We start from the raw sequence: 21,648 nt of genomic DNA, 5'->3' as shown, positions 1-21,648 counted from the left end.
TTTCACTGTGTTTTCCTAAGGCAGGAAAGGATGCAGTTATATTTTTAAGGTGTTTAGGACAGCTGTTTTAAAAGAGACTTCTCAGTAATTTATTATTAGTTAAAAACTACATATAAATTGTATCTTTCTTATGCAAAATGTCAATACTTTGTGTGTGTTTATGTGGATGTGTGCCTGTGTGCTAAGTTGCTTCAGTTGTGTCGGATTCTTTGCGACCCTGTGGATCTTAGCCCACCAGCCTCCTCTGTCCATGGGATTCTCCAGGCAAGAATATGGGAGTGGGTTGCCATACCCTTCTCCAGAGGATCTTCCTGACCCAGGGATTGAACCTGTGTCTTTTACCTCTCCTACATTGGCAGGCAGGTTCTTTACCACTAGCGCTGCCTGGGAAACAATGTGTGTATATATGTGTGTGTATGCATATATATATACACACACATTCATTCCTCTAATGTATGAACACCTGTTCTGAGCATAAAAGCTAAGCATGGGTAACATTATAATTGGGGTGTATGGAATAATTAGGGCATATGAACACCTGGCAATTTTGGTCCAGATACAATCATTGAGTTAATAAAACATGCTTTCTGGTTTTTTTTAGACTGATATGAAAACCAAAGGAAGTTTATTTTGGGTTTTAGACCATACTAAAACTTCATTTGGGAGACGCAAGTTAAAGAAGTGGGTGACCCAGCCGCTCCTTAAATTAAGGTAAAAGGAATTCTTTTTTGTGTTTCATCTGAAATTTATATAAAATTATGAAATGAAAGGTACATTAGCCTCCTTAAAACCAAGGTCACCATGGTTTATAAGAACACCATTTTCAACTGGGGAAGATTTCGCTTTGTAGCTGGTGAGAGACTGTCTAATATCATGAGGACTTTTTCCTTGTTCCCAAGAATGAGTCTTTGCAGCTCAAAGACATGCGATCTGCCTGGGGAGAGAGAGGTAATTAGTTGGTCTGGGTCATCAGTAGCATAGGGTGTAGGGAGAGAGGGGCTGGGAAGATGGGGCACTGCCTTTGTCGAGGGTTTTGCAGGCTGGGTTGAGGAGCTAGTAGCTAGAGGAAGTTAATCCAGTGGTTCTGCGCACGGGAGTGATGGGTCAGAGCTGACGGGTGTAGGGGGATGGAGAAAGTAGTGATGGATAGGGGACAAGTTATCAAGTTCACAGAGAGGTTCTGAGATCCTGAGCTAGAGAAGGAGCAGTAGGAATCTGAAAGAGGGCTTAGGTGTGAGATGTTTAAGAGAGTAGAATGAGTAAACTCAGAGAGCTTTCAGGAAAGGCAGGTGAGTCTAGTGCCTAAACACAGGGGTCTCCAAGCTTGTCTGCACAGTGAAGTCACCTGGGAAGCTTTGAAATACTTACACCTGTATCCTGCCCCCAGATATTGTGACTTAATTGGTCTCCAGTGTGGCCTGGGGGTTGGAATTTTTAAAAGCTCCCTAGATGATTCTGACATGCAGATAGATTTGGGAGCTGTGACCTGTGCCTCTCACTTAGTAGAAGTCCCAGGAATGTTGACTGAATGACTGAATGCTGTTATCTACTGTGCTTTTGCTCTGACCCAGTATTTAATATTCAAATCATCTTCTGAGGTAGGTCCTTAAGATGAGTAAAGAGATTCAGAGTTTGAATAACTTGCTCAGTGTTTCACAACTGGGTAGAGCCTAAAGGTAAGATCAGCATTGACTCCATCCTCAACAGCTTCCCATATGGACTGAGCAGAGAGGGGGTGGTGCTGGTGCTATGTGTGGGCTCTGTCAACTAAGTCAATCTCACTAAGGCCACAGCTCATCAGCCCCTGGCCCACCGCGTTCTCACCTTTGCAGTAGTACAATACCTTCTCACAGGGCTGCTGTAAGGAATAGAATAAGACAGTAATCCTAACTGCCATTTTTGAGCTCTTTATCATGTAGCAAGCACTGTGCTAGGGGCTTTATGTGCATCGTCTCTTTAAAACTTTACAACAACCTCACTCATGGCTGCATTTTATGCTGGCTTAGTAAATAGCCATCTTTGGCAAAGAATAGCAGATGTTGTCACTGTTGGTCATAGGCTTTAAAATACTGTTTTGATGATGACAATTACTAAATCACTTCAGGTTTTAGTGGGTTATTACAATTTCTTTTTTTGACCATACAGACCTTCAGGTAGTGGAAACTGACTAGGTAAAGACGAAATTATAAGTTTCTGCTTTGGACCAGCATTCGTATGAGATAAAGGTGCTTCATGGAACAAGAGCAGGCAGTCTGTGGATAGCAGTGTAAGAAGCATTGCCTTCTGCTTGATGGAAAGGCATCTGTCTAAGCAGCCACAACGTTCTATTTTTTTTTTTTTTTTTGATTGGTTGAAATGTTCAGCAGAAACAGACTTAATAGCAGACTTTTTCATGTAAATGAAAATTTTTATTTCTGTTGTTAAACTTGTTTTGTATACAGAGGATTGATTTGAGATGAATTCAGTAGACCATGTTGTATGTTCCTTGTGGGTTGATCATATTCTTTCTGGGATCCTCCCTTCCCAGAAAGGCTGAGAGAAAGCACTCCATGCACTGTGAACATTAGACCATCCTAAAGCCTGGCGTGCTGTGATTCATGGGGTCTCAAAGAGTCGGACACAACTGAGCGACTGAACTGAACTGAAAGCATATATGGCTGAAAACAAGCACACAAAGCTTCTTTTGCCCTTTTTATTTTAGGTCGTAGTTTTAAAACTTTAAGGTGTCTAATCAATTGAAACTGACTTCAGAAGAATTCCAGTTAAATCTTAATTGCACTTGCAACCTATTCCAAATACCTCGAGAAAATCTTCAGCTGATTAGTCAGTTGTTCAGCTGTACAGTCACTGTTGTTGTTGTTTTAATGCTAACATTAGGTGCCATGCTGATCATGTCAGTTGTTTATCCAGGCTAATATTCTGTCTCTGACATTGGCAACCAAAGGTTAGTTTAGGGCTTAGTTTTCTTCTGTTGTGAGATCATAGAAAAATTATTGGTAACAAGGGAATTCAGCACGATGTAAGATGGATTTCCCTAAGTTTTTCAAGAGCCCGTTATTTGTCAGTCATCCATGAATTCTCTTAAATCCCTTTATATTTTTATAAATATATATGTACTTTATATATGTAGTCTATTTTAATTCCCAGGGCAATCACAGTTCATAAATTCAAGACCAGGTGTTTCAAGTTTCAGAGGATTTTCCATTCCCACTACTTTTTATTCCGCAAAATGACCTCTTTGGTGCAGGATTTTCTAGTGACTTTCTAGAAGGTATAAATGGTTTTGACCCTATACTTATTGACTGATTCAAAGAATTCACTTGGGTTATTGAGGTCAGATTTTACTCTATTGAAACCACATTGGCCCGTATAAATAGGTTATACTTCTTATGTGTTATGCTTTTTGTCAGTTCTCTAATTTAGACAGGAAGCTTCTTCAGTGTAGGTCTCTGGTTTCTTATAAATGAATGTCATGTTGGTAAGCCATTATTCCTAAGACCTTTTAAAATTAAATAAATTATATCAAATTCATTTTTTCAAGGTCCCATCTTTGAATTTCTTCTGTTCTTTTTAGTTGATGAGTTGTGTCAATCTTATATATATATACCATATGTACCTTATAGGTTTTGTCCACAAATCCCCAAATGCAAATTCTGCTTGTAGATACAGTAATGATTGGGCAGGTAGGAGCAGGGGAAAGAAAACTTTGGGAAGTGTGGCATAAGTCTCTAAAATGTTACGTTAGGCAAAAGATTAGTTTCCAAGGCAGATCTGGTCATCATAGAAGTAGTATTAAAGATTCAGTAAAAACTTAACTCCCTTTTGAAATATTCACAAAAGTAAGCTCTGAGTTTTCTCCATGAGTACTTCTTTTTCTGTTATTGTTTAGTCACTAAGTTGTGTCTGACTCTTTTGCAACCCCATGGACTGTAACCCACCAGGCTCCTCTGTCTGTGGGATTTTTCAGGCAAGAGTACTAGAGTGGGTTGCCATTTTCTTCTCCCGGGGATCTTCTTGACCCAGGGTTCAAACCTGCATCTCCTGCTTGGCAGGTGGATTCATTACCACTGAGCCACCAGGGAAGCCCACCTCTTTTAAATGTGGTTCTCTTCTGGGACGTCTTCTCACTTTCAGCACTACTTAGGCTCTTACCTGTGGCCGTGGCATCTCCTGTAACTTCATGTGCTGATGGCTTTGTCACCATCATCTCCCCCAGTTCCAGACCCACACATCCACTAGTGCATTTCTGCCTCAGGAAACGTTCCACATGAGTCGCAAAAGAAATTGGAAATAAGATATTTCCTTCAGTGAGAGAGTGATTTCCTGGAAATGCAGCTCTCGTGTGTGTGTGTATGTGTGAGTGCATGCCCATACAGGTATGCATACACACTTATAGAACAGCAGATTACTGACCACAAATGGAACCTGAGAAATCAGTTTCTCCACTCTTAGTGGAGGAATTATTTTGACCAATGATGAAAATAGTCTCTCTCTGTAAGAAGTAGTATTATATCATCTTGCCTTTTTGTAAAATCACTTTTTATGAAAGACACTCAGATGAGAGCCTTTTTGTAAAGACTTTTTGTTTATCAAGAAGGCTAAGTATCACCACCCGTCTGGTCTTGCCCTTCTCTGTTTTTGTCTGCACTACCCAAAGATGATTAAAAAAAATGTGTATCTGATTATGTTTTGCTCTCCACTATTTACAGTTCTCACAACACACTGAGGTGTAATTTATTTCTGGACCTTTGTACAGTCTGTTCCCTTTTTCTAAAATGGAAACTACTCATTTTTGTTTCCCTCTTAATTTCCTGGCTGCTTCTTCAAAGTTTCGTTTGCTCTCTGTTCATCTTCTATTTTTTTTTAATTTGTTTTTTAAAGATTTTCTTTTTTTTTTTTTTGATATGGACCATTTCCAAAGTCTTTATTAATTTGTTACAATATTGTTTTGTTTTCTTTAAATGTATATCCAGGAGTAGAATTACTGGGTCATATGGTATTCTGTTATTTGTATTTTGAGAAGCCTCCATACTGTTTTCTATATTGGCTGCAACAGTTTACAATCTTACCAATAGTGTGCTGTTGTTCAGTCGCTCAGTCCTGTCCGACTCTTTGTGATCCCCACGGACTGCAGCATGCCAGGCTTCTCTGTCCTTCACTATCTCCTGGAGTTTGGTTAAACTCATGTCCATTGAGTTGGTGATGGCATCCAACCATTTCATCCTCTGTTGTCCCCTTCTCCTCCTGCCTTCAATCTTTCCCAGCCCCAGGGTCTTTTCCAGTGAATCAGCTTTTTGCATCTGGTGACCGTAGTATTGGAGCTTCAGCTTCAGCATCGGTCCTTCCAATGAATATTTAGAGTTGATTTCCTTTAGGTTTGACTGATTTTATTTCCTTACTGTCCAAGGGACTCTCAAGAGTCTTCTCCAACACCACAGTTCAAAAGCATCAGTTCTTCAGCACTTAGCCTTCTTTATGATCCAACTCTCACATCCCTACATAACTACTGGAAAAACCATAGCTTTGACTATGTGGACCTCTGTCGGCAAAGTGATGTCTCTGCTTTTCTAATATGCTGTCTAGGTTTGTCATAGCTTTTCTTCCAGGGAGCAAGCGTCTTTTAATTTCATGGCTAGTCACCAGTCACCGTTCTCAGGGATTTTGGAGTCTAAGAAAATAATTCTGTCACTTTCCATTTTTTTCCCTATTTGCCATGAAGTGATGGGACCGGATGCCATGACATTCAGTTTTTCAATGTTGAGTTTCAGTCTTTTTCATTGTCCTCTTTCACCTTCATCAGGAGGCTCTTTAGTTCCTCTTTGCTTTCTGCCATTACGGTGGTTTCATCTTCATGTCTGAATTCATTGGTATTTCTCCCAGCAGACTTGATTCCCACTTGAGCTTCATCCAGCCTGACATTTCACATGATGTACTAGGGTTCTGTTTTCTCCTCGCCAAAATTTCTTGACTTTTTGATGATAGTCATTTTGACTGTTGTAAGGTTATAATCTTAATATGCTTTGATTCACATTTATTTGATAATTAGCGATATTGAGTATCTTTTCATATGCCTGTTGGCTATCTGTATATCTCCTTTGGAAAAATGTCTGTTTAGATCTTCTACCCTTTTAAAAAATTGTTTTATATTGAATTGTATGAGCTATTTATGTATTTTGGATATTAACCCCTTATCAATCATGTCAATTGCAAATAACCTTCCAATCAGTAGGTTGTATTTTTGTTTTATTGACAGTTTCCTTGACTGTGCAAAAGCTTTCAAGTTTAATCAGACATCATTTGTTTAGTTTTGCTTTTTTTTCTTTTGTCATGGGAGACAGATTCAAAAACATACTGCTATGAGTTACGTTGAAGAATGTTCTGGCTATGTTCTAGGAATGTTATGGTTTCAGGTCTTACATTTAGATCTTTGAATCCATTTTGAGTTTCTTTTGTATGTGTTTTGAGGGTGTTTTCTAATTTTATTGATTTCTATGTCATATCTAGTTTTTCCAGCACCACTTATTGAGGAGACTGTCTTTTCTTGCCTCCTTTGTCATAGATTAATTGCCCATAAGTGCATGAGTTTATTTCTGGGCTGTCTACTCTGTTCCATTGATCTACACGTCTGTTTTTGTACTAGTACCATACAGTTTTGATTACTGTAGCTTTGTAGTATTATTATTATTTGGATAGTTATTATTCATTGAAGGAATAAATAAAAGAGTAACTCATTCAAGATCTAACTCAGATCCTGCCTCTGAGAAGTCCTTCTCCCTCAGTCCCCACTCCTTCCTTGTAGAAAGGTGTCTTCCCTCAATTTTGTCCTGCTTCTTACTCCTCCATCCTTGACACACACACAGAATGCATAATGGGGTTAATAGTGCTTTTAATATCATAGGTGATCAGGAAATTGTGAACAAATGAATCCATTTAAAAATCTTAGGGTTCTAAGTAGGCTTTGAAAATAAAAGCACATCTATGGAGACGGCAATGGCAAGCCACTCCAGTACTCTTGCCTGGAAAATCCCATGGACGGAGGAGCCTGGTGGGCTGCAGTCCATGGGGTCGCTAAGAGTCGGGCATGACTGAGCGTCTTCACTTTCACTTTTCACTTTCACACATTGGAGAAGGAAATGGCAACCCACTCCAGTGTTCTTGCCTGGAGAATCCCAGGGACAGGAGAGCCTGGTGGGCTGCTCTCTATGGGGTCGCACAGAGTTGGATACGACTGACGTGACTTAGCAGCAGCAGCATGTAAGGGAAGTTTATTTTTCTCAGAAAAGCTCCTTGATTTAAAAGACCCTTAGAAGCAGGTTTTTGTTTTTTTTTTTAAATATGATTTCTTGTTTTAGTGCCACAGAATTGGTTCTGAGAAATCATTTCTTCCCTTCTAGTGGAATAGTTGCTTGGTCTGATGTGAAAAGGTGATATTTAACCATGGAAGAAATGGTGTTTCAACATCTTGCATTCATGTCAAACCCCCCATAGCATTAGAAGTTACTCAGAGAAAGTCATATGACTTAGTAAGGAATCCAGCCTGGGTGACAAGAATCAGGCATAGCTAGTTTTAAGTATTGTGTAAAAAAATCTAGCTTATAACTCTAAACTCATCTGAGTCAGACTTTATTTACTTACAAATATTTGGGGTCATTATGATTTTCGTGTATGGCCGTTTAAAGTCCATACCAGTAGAACTGGAAGTACATAATGGGTCTGTTAGTTTCTTATGGGTGCTGAAACAAAGTACCACATACTAGGTGGCTTAAACAGCACAAATTTGTCTCACAGTCTGGAGGCTAGAAGTCCGAGATCAAAGCACCAGTGCGTCTGTGAAGGAGAATCTATTCAGTGTCTCTCTCCTGACTTCTGGTGGCTTGTTATCAATCTTTGGTGTGTTGCTTGGCTTATAGATGTGTCTTTTTTTTTTTTTTTTTAACGGATAATGCCTTTTGTTTTTTTCCTGTGTGTGTTTTAAATTTTATTTATTTGTTTTTGGCTGTGCCGAGTCTTCATTGCTCTGCACAGGCCTTCTCTAGCTGTGGTGAGTTGGGGCTACTTTCCAGCTGTGGTGCACAGGCTTCTCGTTGTTCTGGCTTCTCCTTTGCAGAGCATGGGCGGTAGGGCACGCAGGCTTCAGTAGCTGCAGTTCACAGGCATGTTCTCAGTCGTTGTGGTGCACGGGCTTAGTTGCTCCACAGCATCTGGAATCTTCCCAGACCAGGGATGGAACCCATATCCCCTGCCTTAGCAGGCGATTCCTTATCCATTGCGCCACCAGGGAAGTCCAGTGTGTCATACTTATCTCTGCCTTTATGTTCATGTGGTATTGTCCCTGTGTGCTTCTCTCTTCATACGGCATTCTTTTAGTAAGAATATAGTCATATTGGATGAGGAGCTTACACTGTTCCATTGTGACCTCATCTTAACCAATTGCATCTACAATAACCTTACTTCCAAGTCGGGTCACATTCTGAGGCACTGGGGGTTAGGTCTTTAACACATATTTTTGGAGGGGACACAGTTTCATCCGTAACAGATAGGCTCAATTATTTCATATTTTTCCTCTTCTTGGCACAGTCAGATCAAATGTACTCATCTCTTGAACGGAAACAAGTGTTTTGATTATCATTTAAATGTGCCACACATTTTTATTCAACTTCTGAAATGAGACGGTAGAGAACACTGAATTTGTAAATTGCAAGCATTCTGTAATTTTATGCCTGTAGTACAGGACTCTGAAAAATCTTTCATCTTCCTTACTTTTGAAAAACATTCTGGATTGTATCTGTCCAGGTGTAGGTATTTATGCAAAATGTTTAGATTGACTTTAGAGATGAAAAGGAAACTATATTTTTTAGAAAAGAAAGGAAAATATTTTGGTAGAAAGGAGAAGATGTCCAGATCTAAGAGTTGAGGAAAGAAGAGTAACCAAGGTGGGAGGAGGGAAGTGCTGAGGCTTGAGAGGTGAGTTCTGGTCTGCTTCTCTCTGGACCAGTGTCTACGTGGGGCAAATAGGAGATGAAAACTCAGAAGGATCAAATGTGTAGAAAGAAGATGGCAGCGGGTGCTGCTTCTGAGAAAAAGTGACATTCAGGTTCATTATCCAAGATCATCCAGCTAAGCACGTAGGGGCATATCTGAAAGCACAGTTTTGGAGTAAATGAGACACTAGAGCTTGAGTTCTGATTTGCTCACTCATTTCTGTCACTTGGGACAAGTTATGAACTTTTGAACACTTCAGTTTCACTTGTAAAATGGGAATTGCACTACCTACCCTGTAGTGATCTGATGAGGACCAAATGAGATGGTCTGCATAAAGGGTTAGTGTGGTTCCTGGCATCAGTCACATAGTCAAGAAGGTGGCTGTGGACTTTATAATACCCCCAAATTGGAAGCAACCTGATTATTAGTTCAGTTCAGTTCAGTTCAGTTGCTCAGTCGTGTCCGACTCTCCGCGACCCCATGAATCACAGCATGCCAGGCCTCCCTGTCCATCACCAACCCCCGGAGTACACTCAAACTCATGCCCACAGAGTCGGTGATGCCATCCAGCCATCTCATTCTCGGTCTTCCCCTTCTCCTCCCGCCCCCAACCTTTCCTAGCATCAGAGTCTTTTCCAGTGAGTCAACTTGTCGCATGAGGTGGCCAAAGTATTGGAGTTTCAGCTTTAGCATCAGTCCCTCCAATGAACATCCAGGATTGATCTCCTTTAGAATGGACTGGTTGGATCTCCTTGCAGTATAAGGGACTCTCAAGAGTCTTCTCCAACACCACAGTTCAAAAGCATCGATTCTTCGGCTATCAGCCTTCTTCACAGTCCAACTCTCACATCCATACATGACCACGGGAAAAACCATTGCCTTGACTAGATGGACCTTTGTTGGCAAAGTAATGTCTCTGCTTTTTAATATACTATCAAGGTTGGTTATTACTTTCCTTCCAAGGAGCAAGCGTCTTTTAATTTCATGGCTGCAATCAGCATCTGCAGTGATTTTGGAGCCCCCAAAAATAAAGTCTGACACTGTTTCCACTGTTTTTCCATCTATTTCCCATGAAGTGATGGGACCAGATGCCATGATCTTTGTTTTCTGAATGTTGAGCTTCAAACCAACCTTTTCACTCTCCTCTTTCACTTTCATCAAGAGGCTTTTGAGTTCCTCTTCACTTTCTGCCATAAGGGTGGTGTCATCTGCATATCTGAGGTTATTGATATTTCAGTGCTAAAATAGTTACCTGGTCATACATTAGAATATGGTATATCAGTTAAAATGAATGACTCAAATCTACATGTTTCAACATGGTTAAATCTCATCAAAGTAATGTTTATGACATAAGACATGATAACCCATTTATATAAATTTTGTAACACACAGTAATACCGTGTGTTGTTACGGGTTTCAGAAAGAATGTTTAATAACATCAGGAAAATGGTTACTTCTGGGAAGAGAAGAAAGGGAAAGAAAAATGGGTGGGGGAGTGTTTTCTGTGTGTTTGCAATTTTTTTTTTTATAAAGTAATAATATAGAGAAAATATACATATATACACATATATATATGTATTTTTTTTAATGGTACTGCTACCATCCCTTCACCACCATCCTGATCAGGTGACAGTGAGAGGCAAACTCAAGCCTATCTAGAAAGTCCATGTTAAACTCCAGAGTATTTATTTTTCACCTCATCTTGTTTTAGAAAGATGGGAAGTCAGTCCTGACTGGGGAGATGACCTGGCTGGGGGCTTCCAGTGGTGACAGGAAGGAGGCTGTGTGCCCATGTTGTCTGTTGTCCAGTATGTGTCCCCATGAGTTCTCTGGAATCTGGTACTTCATGTGTTGTGTCTTTTGCCTGTAGCTATAGTCAGGATTTTGAGGAGAATGTGCAAGGGCTACTGGTGAGTAGGTGGAGTCCCTGTGTGAGTCTTTCTCAGAATCATACAACCATTAGCAGTTGAGCATTGTCATTGTATGTGGTCAGGCTTGGATCACAACCTTTCTCTTATTAATGCTTTATGTTGACCCAGTCCAGGGGATTTAGGAAGCTCAGCTTCTGTTCTGATTGACCAAATGCCCATTAACACTTAGTAGTAGAAGATAGGTTTTTAAAATTTTGTATGATTTAATCTCAATGACAAGATAGTGTTCCTATTCTCAAGGAACTTCTAATCTAATTTGATCAAGGTATAATCTTCTAGTGAGGAGGAGCTGAAAGTGAAGGAAACTTTAACACCTAAAATAAAATGCTTACTCTTCACTGTCTAGCTCAATAATGCAGTTAGAACAAATGAAGAATAGTTTTATAATTCAATTCGATTTTTAGAAAGCTGCTTAAGAGAATTAAGCATGCTAAGTTTATTCTTGGAATTTAAATCACATAAATACTTAAGAAAATTGAAACTTGTTGGTATTAGGAAGTAGGTCCGGGACTAGATTTCTGTGTAATTTTCTAGAGCACTAAGTATATTTTTACTGATAGTTAATGTACTGCAAGGAGATCCAACCAGTCCATTCTAAAGGAGATCAATCCTGGGTGTTCATTGGAAGGACTGATGCTAAAGCTGAAACTCCAATACTTTGGCCACCTCATGCGACGAGTTGACTCACTGGAAAAGACTCTGATGCTAGGAAAGGTTGGGGGCTGGAGGAGAAGGGGAAGACCGAGAATGAGATGGCTGGATGGCATCACCGACTCTGTGGACATGAGTTTGAGTGAACTCCGGGAGTTGGTGATGGACAGGGAGGCCTGGCGTGCTGTGATTCATGGGGTCGCAAAAAGTCGGACACAACTGAGTGACTGAACTGAACTGAACTGAATTCTCTTGAATAATTTTTAAAATTTATTTATTTTTAATGGAGGATAATTGCTTTACAATATTGTGTTGGTCTCTGCCATACATTAACATGAATCAGCCATAGATATACATGTCCCCTCCCTCTTGAACCTTCTCTTGAGTAATTAAATGACTTTTATTTTGGTAAGCCCTTATGTTTGGAGTATTAGCATTTGTATCTCTAATTCATATGCATAGTGCCTGCTAAGTCGCTTCAGTCTTATCTGACTCTTTGTGACCGCATAGACTTTAGTCCGTCAGGCTCCTCTCTCCATAGGATTCTCCAGGCAAGAATACTGAAGTGGGTTGTTATTGCCTACTCTAGGGGATCTTCCCCACCCAGGGATCGAACCTATATCTCTTAGGTCTCCTGCACTGGCAGGCAGGTTCTTTACCGCTAACACCACATAGCCCTAGTCTAAGTGACAAAGTAAAAAGACATATGTTTGCTCCACTTAACATTTCATTTATTTTAGCAGGACTAAGTGCCATTTTTAACTCTGGAACTTCCTGAAATTAACTGCACGAGAAGGCCCTGTTTATTCTTTGTGGTTTCCCATGATCCATGAGTCTGCTTACAAACATTCCCTTGTGGTGACTCTAATCTTACTCAGTCCAGTGAGACACAGTACTGCTCACAAATGGGATGGAAGAGTGGTGGGTGAAGCCTACCTGGGGGATGTGATTGCTGGGTGTTGACCCCCTGCCTCTTCGTCTTTGCTGTGTGGATGTGAGTGAAAGTGGAGAGGGGTTCTATTGCCACCAAGAAAAAAGTGACCCTAAAAGCCACTTACCCAAATGTATGCCCTGTTACTGCATATGGTTTAACCAGCATCTTTTGGGATGCTTCTGTGCAGGAACCTTGAGCTGGTCTCTGCTTTGTTTTGTAGTTGCCAAGTTTCCAAGAATGTATAACAGGCCAACCTTACACCCAGGTTCGTTATTCTGATTCGTCTTATCCCTGTGGTCTGGCAGTCTCCAAGCTGTGAAATTTATTTATAATTGTCCCATCGTGCCTTATGGTTCCTAGTAAAAGCAAATACAGATTCTCCCTGAAGGTGTACACTCTCATCTAGGCTTCCTAGCAATTTCAAAGAAAAAACTCTGCCATAAGTTCATAAACCGTAATTACAAAAGATCTGGCAAAACAAGTACCCATGAGTATGAGTTAGTGGAAGTTATAAACACTAGACATAGAATCCCAAGACCTTCAGATAGTGAGATTAGAAAGATGAATATTGAACCACCAAATTAAAAGAAACACAAAAGGGAATCAAAACATGAGCACAGCACAAAAATACCATCAGAAGAAATCAGATTGATTTTTAAAAACAACTCCATGTAGCTTTTATTCATATAAACAGTGGGTAGGATTGAGGCCTGCGCAGGTCCCAGCCTGTCCATGGTTTGGGATTGCTACCTGCCTCATAAAGCAAAGGAGAGGGTTTTTCTTCTGGGAAGACAAAAGTCGTCTCCTCCTCTGAAAAAACCTTTTACATAGTTGGCTTTGGCATCTTCCAGGAATAGGGGGGGCAGGGATTGAGGCCTCATGGGTCTGGGTTTTCAGTTAAGGTGTTACTGGGGAGTAGGTTCTTGTCAGGTTGCAGAAAGAATTCAGAGAAAAGACAGGGAGGTCAGGAAAGCAAAGTGAGAATTTATTGAGTGGAGAGTGGGCAGTCTCAGTGAGTAGCTGCACTGAGTTTGTTTGGCAATGCGGTTGTATGAGGTATAGAAATGAAGGAGCAGAATATTCAGAGAGTGGGGTTTGGAGTTGTATTCCCTGATTTTCATCCCGGCTCCACCTTCCTGAGGCAAGGGGGATTTTTGTCCTTTTTTAGTCTTGATCGGAAGTGTCATGGTGTCAGTGCATGATGGGAACTTCTTATCTGCAAGGCTAATTTTACTGTAATAAGACCATGATGAGCAAAAGATTACATTCAGTTGCCAGAGATTCCCTCCTTTTCCCACCTTTTTTTGTCTGCTTCCAGGACACTTATCACCCCAAAATGTGTCGTTTCATGTCAGTCCAGGGGTTCCTTCTTTTCTTTTTCTGCCCAAGGACTCCCATTGTTGATAAGATGTATGGTCTCCTGCAGTTTGGCCCGCACCTCCCTTTCTCTGTTCATCTTTAGCTACCTGCCTGCTCAAACAGAGGAAGAGAGAGAAGGTCCAGAGTGGAGTGTCATTATCTCCAGAACTCATCACTGTTAACTCAGCCTGAGCTTCATGAGTCATGGAAGTGGGTTCCTTACTAAAGTAATAGTTTCCAAAAAAAAGAAAAGAAACAATTTGTGAATTAGACTAGTGTAGATAGCAACTGAAATCCAAGATACTATCTAAAGAAATTACCCAGAGTGTAGCACAGAGAGACAGTGTGAGCAAAGATAAAAGAGACTAAAAGATGAATAAAAAATTAGGTGGTCTAACATAATCCTCATCAAACTTCCAGCAGAAGGAGATGAGAGAGAATAGGAAAAGAGAGACAGTGTTCAAAGAAATGAAAGGTGAGAGTTTCTCACAGTTCATGAAAGATGTAAATCTTTAGGTTTAGAAAGCACAATTGAATCCAAAGTACAATTGAAAACAAACAAGAAATCCACATTTTCCTAAATTGCAATGAAACCCTATATGAGTCTATATCAGAGATAAAAATCCTATAGAGGTCAAGGGAGCAAAGAAAGATCACCTGTAAAGCAGTGGAAATTACATAACTGATTTAAGTTCTATTTTCCATACCTATTCTGTTCTTCATTTGCTTTCTTTTCACAATGCCTTTTGAATTTTTTGAGTATTTTTTATCATTTAGCCCCATACCCCACAAAGCTTGGTAGTTTATAGCCTCTTTCTATTGTCTGTTGCTTCTTTTGATTCTTACTCATCTGGCTTCTTTTTATACATGAACACTTGATTATCTTTGTGTACTAATTATATTATTTGAAAATTTGTTTTTAACAGTAACTTGAGAGAGCAACACTGTTGACAGTAGCCAAGATATGGAAACAACCTAAATGTCCATCAGCAGATGACTGGCATAAGAAGATGTGGTGTGTAGACACACACAGACAGACACACACACACACGTAGAGACACACACACACACTTGTGCTCGTGTTTGTGCTTAGTCACTCAGTCGTGTCCAGCTCTTTGGGACCCCATGGACTGTAGCCCCCACTCAGGCTTCTGTGTTCATTAGGGATTCTCCAGGCAAGAATACTGGAGTGGGTTGCTATGCCCTCCTCCAGGGGATCTTCCCAACCCAGGGATCAAACCCAGGTCTCCTGCATTGCAGGTGGATTCTTTACCATCTGGGCCACACACACACGCATATAAATAATAGAATGTTACTCTGTCATAAAAAAGAATGAAATGTTGTATTGCCATTTTCACCAATATGAATGGACCTGGAGAATATTATGTGTAGTGACAAATACTATATGATGTTACATGTATGTGTAATCTAAAGACCATACAGATGAATCTATATGTAAAATAGAAACAGACTCATAGAAAGCAAACTTATGGTTACCAAAGGGAAAGCTTTTATAGCACAGAGAATTATATTTAATATTTTTTAGTAATTTATAATGAAACATAATATGAAAAAAAAAACCTGAATCCCTTTACCTCTGAAACTAACATATAGTTGATGTCAACTATACTTCAATAAAATAAAATAAATAAATAATATGAGTACTAAACTGAAGGTACCTTCTCCCGAAGAATATTTTTGTTTGCTTTTGCCAGATTCTTGGTAGTATTACCAGTCTGGGACTGTCTTAATTCAAGTTCAGTTTTGATATGTTTTAGTTCATCCAAATGATACTAACCTAGACTACAAATTTACCCTTACTATGAGGCTGGCTCATTTTTGCAGCAGATTCTTCTGGCGTATCTTTTTAGTGCAAAAGTAGTTTTGACTGCTGGATTATTTCTTTGGATTCTTGTTTTCATTTTGATTCCCATATAGTTTCTCCTTACCATTTTGTTAGTCCTTTGATACTTGTGACAACATGTTTTTATGTTTTGTTTGGCTTTTTAAGTTGTCCCCAGTGGGAGGGATGGTCTGGAAGTATCCATTCCCATTATTGTCAAAAACAGAAATCACATTCATGCTCTTTTCAGTGGACTTAGGTTTGTGGCTTGAACCAATAATGGAAGGTGGCTGTCAGGAAATTGTTCTGTCTAATATTCTGAAAGGGGTAAATTGTCTCTTGGTAAAATGATGCCTTTCAAATATGAATAATAAAAATCCTTAAAGGCTTGTTGGGTGATTTACAGTTTGCAACTAAGTAAATATTCAGAATAGCGCTTTAGAATGTAATTTCATAAATAAACCCTTTCTTTCATGGTCTGTAAGGTTTTGAGCATGATATTTGCAGATGGCATCTTATTACCTCTCAGAAAGAAGTTATTCCTCGTTTCTCCTCTATCCCTCCCTTGTGTCACAGCTCCTGTTTACTTTACCTCTATAATATCTCTTGAAACTACGTACTCTTTGCACTGGTATATCCTCTGCTTGGGTTCAGATCGTCAGTGTCACTCCCCTGGATTCCTGAAGCTGCCTTCTAATCAGTCTTCCTGCTGCTGTCCTTATGTCCTTGTCAAAACTAGCCATTGCCTCCCCTCGTTCTCAGGACTGAGTCAGAGCTCCTGCGTGGCCCGCATTATTCACCTGACCAAGTTCCTGTTCCGCTTTCTAGCTCCTACTGTTAGACTTTCACTCTCCCATCTTCTGTTTTTTTTTTGACTGTGCTGAGTCTTAGGGCATGTGGCATCTTCAGTCTTTGTTGCAGCGTGTGGGGTCTTTAGTTGCAGCATGTGGGATATAGTTCCCTGACCAGGGATCAAACCCGGGCCCCCTGTGTTTGGAGTGCTGAGTATTAGCCCGTGGACCACCAGGGTAGTCCCTCCTTCTTATATTTATGCAATTGGTGCTTATAAACACTCAGTAATTTTTCATTGAGTGAATAAGTGGATAGTATATGTGAAAGGCAAAGCTAGGTAAATTCAAGTAATGATGGTTAGGCCCTAGGAGAAGGCCTATGACTCATGTTTCTTTCTACCAGAAAGCTGTTTAGGTAGTTGATTTAGCCATATTGTATGACCAATGTGTTAATGTCTGAATTTAATTTAGAGCTAACCTTTCAGTAAGAAATCAGAACCAACTACCAAAAAACCCCCAACTTTTCCCCAGTAGTTTATCTCTTTCCCTCCAAATAAATTTATATTAGAATAATAAAGGCATCTTCCACAAATAGCAACCAGTAGGTACAGACTGATCACTTGTCCTTACTGTGGCAGTGGCTGTAGGTGATACACTATTTCAGTGACAGCCCCACACAACAGATACTAACGTCATCACTCTATTGATTTTCAAATGTGAAGGACTCTAGTGACACCCACATTTACTTGTTGGATCTTTGGTGATAAAGGAGAGTCTTTGTCATCTCCAGGACCTTAGATTCATTATTTTTTTTTGTCATATGGAATGAAATGAATGACTCAGGTGTTCTCTTTTTCATTTGTTCAGAATGTTTCCTGTGGTATGATCACTTGTAGAGTACCATAGGACATCATGGAAGAATAATATGTTTATCATCATGTAATTGGCAGTGCTATTTCCTTTTTTGTTGATCTCTCTCACTGACTGGTTCCCTGATACCTCAGCAGTAAAGAATCCACCTTGCAATGAAGGAGACACGCGTTTGATCCCTGGGTCAGGAAGATTCCCTGCAGGAAGAAATGGCAACCCATTCAAGTATTCTTGCCTGAACAATCCCATGGTCAGAGGAGCCTGTTGGGCTATACAGTCCAAAGGGTTGCAGAGAGTCACGTGACTGTGTGATTGAGCACACTCATTGACTGCACCAAAATAATTGTTTTCTATTCTGGTGGTCTGACCTATTATTTTATTATAGTTAGTTAGAAAGTCTTATACCCATCAATTAGAGAACAGTTCTGAGATACACCAAAAAAGCTTGATTGGAAGTCATTTTTACTGATTTGCCTTCTGCTTTGGCTGCCCCAGTGAGAGAGTGCCTCACGCCCTCTCCAGTTCTCCCTGACTGTGTTAGACATTGGTAGTTGGTTATAGCACTGTTTCTCAATGTACCTCCTATCAAGTCTCAGCACAGTACTTCAGGTCACTACTACCAGTCAGATTTAGCACTTAAGATGCTAGGACTGGCCTTCCTTGTGTAATCCTTTCTTGTTCACTTTGCACAAAATACCATTTTGTATATCTATGCCTAGTGGCTTGTCTAAACATAGATATATCCCTGCTTATGTTTTCAGTGTTGTTTCTCCCACCCCTGTGCTGTTCTTTGTGGTACCTACCAAACAAATTTCATAACCAAACAAAGGTGTCTGTGGCTTCCCTGGTGGCTCACTTGCTGAAGAATCTGCCTGCAGTGCAGGAGACTACCTGCAACAGAGGAGACCAGAGTTCAATCCCTGGGTCAGGAAGATCCCCCAGAGAAGGAAACGGCAACCCACTCCAGTATTCTTGCCTTGAAAATCCCACGGACAGAGGAGCCTGGCAGGCTCCAGTCCATAGGGTTGCAAAGAGCAGGACAAGATTGAGTGACTACACCACCACCAAAGGTGTCTGTAATAATAATGGTGGTGACAGCTAACAGGTATTGAGCAGTTATTGTGTGTCAGACAGTCTGCTAAGTGCTTAATATGTATTATTTCATCGAATTCCTGCAACAATTCTATATGAGTTTAGGGACCATTATTATTCCCATTTTATAGATGGAGAAGCTAGGACAAGTCTAAATAACTGATAAATGAAAGAACCTGGATTTGAACTGAGGTTATTTCTTTTCTTAGCTCAAACTCTTTTACCTCTGAGCTGTTAACCTCCCTAACAAGTGAAGGCTGGGTTAATGTGAAAATGATTCAGAACACGGTCTTGTCTGTGCTGTCACAATGCTAAAATAAAAGCCACTACCTGTATATTTTCCAAGAAAATATTTTTTTAAAAAGTCCTTTGGAAGACTTCATAAATATGATTTAAGTTTTTATTAACCTGTTTTGCTTTTATCTTTCCATATCTCAGACAACCTTTATAATTTTTGAGAGAGGAGCTATCTGGCTGTCTTATGCATTCACAGATGGCATTATTTTATCTGTCCTCATACCATCTGCAGCATCAACTTAGTCTATTTCAATTGGTGTCTTCTTTCATTTGTGCAGGATTGAGCTATTAAAATAAAACTTTATATTTGTGTAGCTTTTAGGGGTAAACGTTGTGATAAAATAAATCAGTGTTTTACCCTAACAATCTTAATTTAATTTTTTCACCTCATCTTGATTTATTTTATATGTAGTCTTTGAAATTCAGTTGATTTCAGCAGCTACTTATTGAGCATGTATCATGATCAGTTATGCTATTGGAGAAATGATCCCCTTTCTCACAGAGCTTAGGACTTCCCAGGTGGCTCAGTGGAGAAGAATCTGTCTGCCAATGCAGGAGACTCAGGAGATGTGGGTTCAATCCGTCGGTCGGGAAGATCCGCTGGAGGGGGAAAGGCAACCCACTCCAGTATTCTTGCCTGGAAAAATCCTGTGAGTAGAGGAGCCTGGTGGGCTACAAGTCGATGGGGTCACAAAGAGTAGGATGTGACTGACCACAAACACACTCTTACACTGACTGAGCTTACTGTTGAGCAGTAAAGACAGTGGAGAAGTAAATACAGTTGTAAGTTTCACTGTAGAAAGAAAACAGAGTTGTATAGAAAAGGATGGCAAAGGATGAAATCTAGTTCTAGTGAGTCTAGAAAGCCCTTTCAGAGAAAGAATGAGAAGGAGTCTGTCAAACAAAGTGGAAGGTGGTAGGCGGGAGGAAAAGGGAAACCAGTCTTCAAGGCAGAGTGAGTAGCAGGTGAGAAAGCCGTGATGTCAGACAACTTGGAGTGACCAAGATGTTGGAAGAAGTTCAGTCCGACTGAAACTTAGAGTGAGAGGAAGAGAGTAACAGGTGATCTAAGATGTTGGAAGAAGTTCAGTCCGACTGAAACTTAGAGTGAGAGGAAGAGAGTAACAGGTGATCTAAGATGAGACTTGTGAGGTAAGCAGGTCATTTAAGAATCCTGGTTTTGAATCTGAGATTAATGGCAAGTCATTGATGAGCTTAAGGCAGAGGTAAGGCATGCACAGGTTTGGCTTCTAGGAGGACCGCTCAGGCTGTGCTGTGGAGAACGGATTGGGAAAAGGGGCAGAGGTGGACGCGAGGAGAAAAGTTCCGAGGCTGTTTTGGTAGAACATGTCTCTTTGTGAGAGGTCATATTTCCTTAGACTAGTATAGAGGCAATAGAATGGAAAAAACTGAAGAGATTTAAGAGGCCACAGCATTGAGAATGGAAGAATCAGCCTGTGTGTCTGCAAAATTCTGGCTTGTTCTACTTTGTCATGTGAAACCAAATGCCTGTTCTATGCAGCAGAGGATGAGCTAGAGAAAAATGGAACAAAAAGTGATACCTGAAGTTAGCCTCTGCTTTGTGAACAAGCATGACTTCACAGCATAGTTATAGGGATGTGTGTGTTGTGTTCAGTTGCTTCAGTCATGTCTGACTCTTTTGCAATCCTATGGACTGTTAAGGCCGTTGGGCTCCCCTGTCCATGGGATTCTCCAGGCAAGAATATTGGAGTGGGTTGCCATTTCCTCCTCCAATTTTCCTGACCCAGGATTCAAACTCATATCTCCTGTGTCTCCGGCATTGCAGGCGGATTCTTTACCCACTGAGCCACCTGGGAAGCCCAGTTATAGGGACAGGAAAGATAAAAACTCTCAGTTAATTGTAAAACAGTTTAATAGTCATCTTGGCAGGATTCTGATGTCAGGTTGCCCTTTACATCAGTGCGTGTGATATCAAAAGATTTTTGATAGAGTGCTTTCAGTAGCTGATGTCCCCATTTCCCCCCAAATGTCAGTTCGTTTTTTTCATTTGCCTGTTCGTTGTCATTCATTCATTGATCGAAAAGAACATTTATTGAAGGCCCATTTCCTACTTGATATGTTTACTTGTTTCAGTTTTTTCGCATATGGCCATTATACCTCGTGAAGGCCTTTGACATGTATAGGTGCTAGATGGGTTTTATCTCATTTGGGGCACATTAGTCAAGTTTCCATGTTGAGTTGACAGTCTCACAATTTCTTTCCAAGTGACCCATCACTTAAGGTGTAGCCATTGATAAAATGTTGCAGTCCTGGCCTCCCATGTCTCCTGATGTTTTTTTAAATTTTTTATTATAGTTGAATTACAAAATAGGGTTAATTATTGCTGTACAGTAAGATGATTCATTTATATATATATACACACACACACACATTCTTTTCATATTCTTTTCTGTTATGTAATTTATCACCTGATATTGAATATGGTTTCCTGAGGTCCTAATATCCTAATGTTTTATCCTCTGCGCTTTCTATTACTGCTTCCAATCTCTGCCCAGGCTCAGTGTGTCTAAGTTCCATTTCAATCAAACATATGATCAATTCAACTACCACCATTGAGACTTCTCCCAAAGCAGTTGGTCGGCTGAATGAAGTGATTTTTGACCAAGATGGTCAGTTATTTCAGAGTAGAAAATCCACTGTAGATTTTTTTGTAGTGAGCAAAAAAATCCATTTGCTCACCATAGATCCATTATATTAGCCAGGTAATAAAAGCAGTAGTAGCAAATTCTCCATCTCATTGGTTTAAATACAAAAAAACCAGTTATTTTTTGCTAATGAAAAGTTCATTTGATAGCAGATATGGGGTGGAAGGTTTTCTGCTCTAATCACAGACTTACCCTGATGGAGTCAACAGGT

The 21,648-nt window shown here is 40.1% G+C and overlaps 1 protein-coding gene across 3 annotated transcripts in view; it reads left to right on the top strand.

Annotated features, from left to right (window-relative positions):
• The window catches only part of MSH3 (mutS homolog 3), a 180,805-nt gene that overhangs the window by 58,449 nt on the left and 100,708 nt on the right, over positions 1-21,648 (top strand). For all 3 annotated transcript variants that reach the window (XM_088838507.1, XM_088838505.1, XM_088838506.1), the window contains exon 12: positions 602-711. In XM_088838507.1, coding sequence (XP_088694633.1) covers positions 602-711 — 110 coding nt within the window. The remainder of the gene's footprint in view (positions 1-601; positions 712-21,648) is intronic.

Source organism: Moschus berezovskii, chromosome 8 (assembly GCF_049115385.1).
Source record: "Moschus berezovskii isolate FMDL1 chromosome 8, NW_MosBer_1.0, whole genome shotgun sequence".
Taxonomy (NCBI): domain Eukaryota; kingdom Metazoa; phylum Chordata; class Mammalia; order Artiodactyla; family Moschidae; genus Moschus; species Moschus berezovskii.
This window is presented reverse-complemented; position numbering and strand designations above follow the sequence as displayed.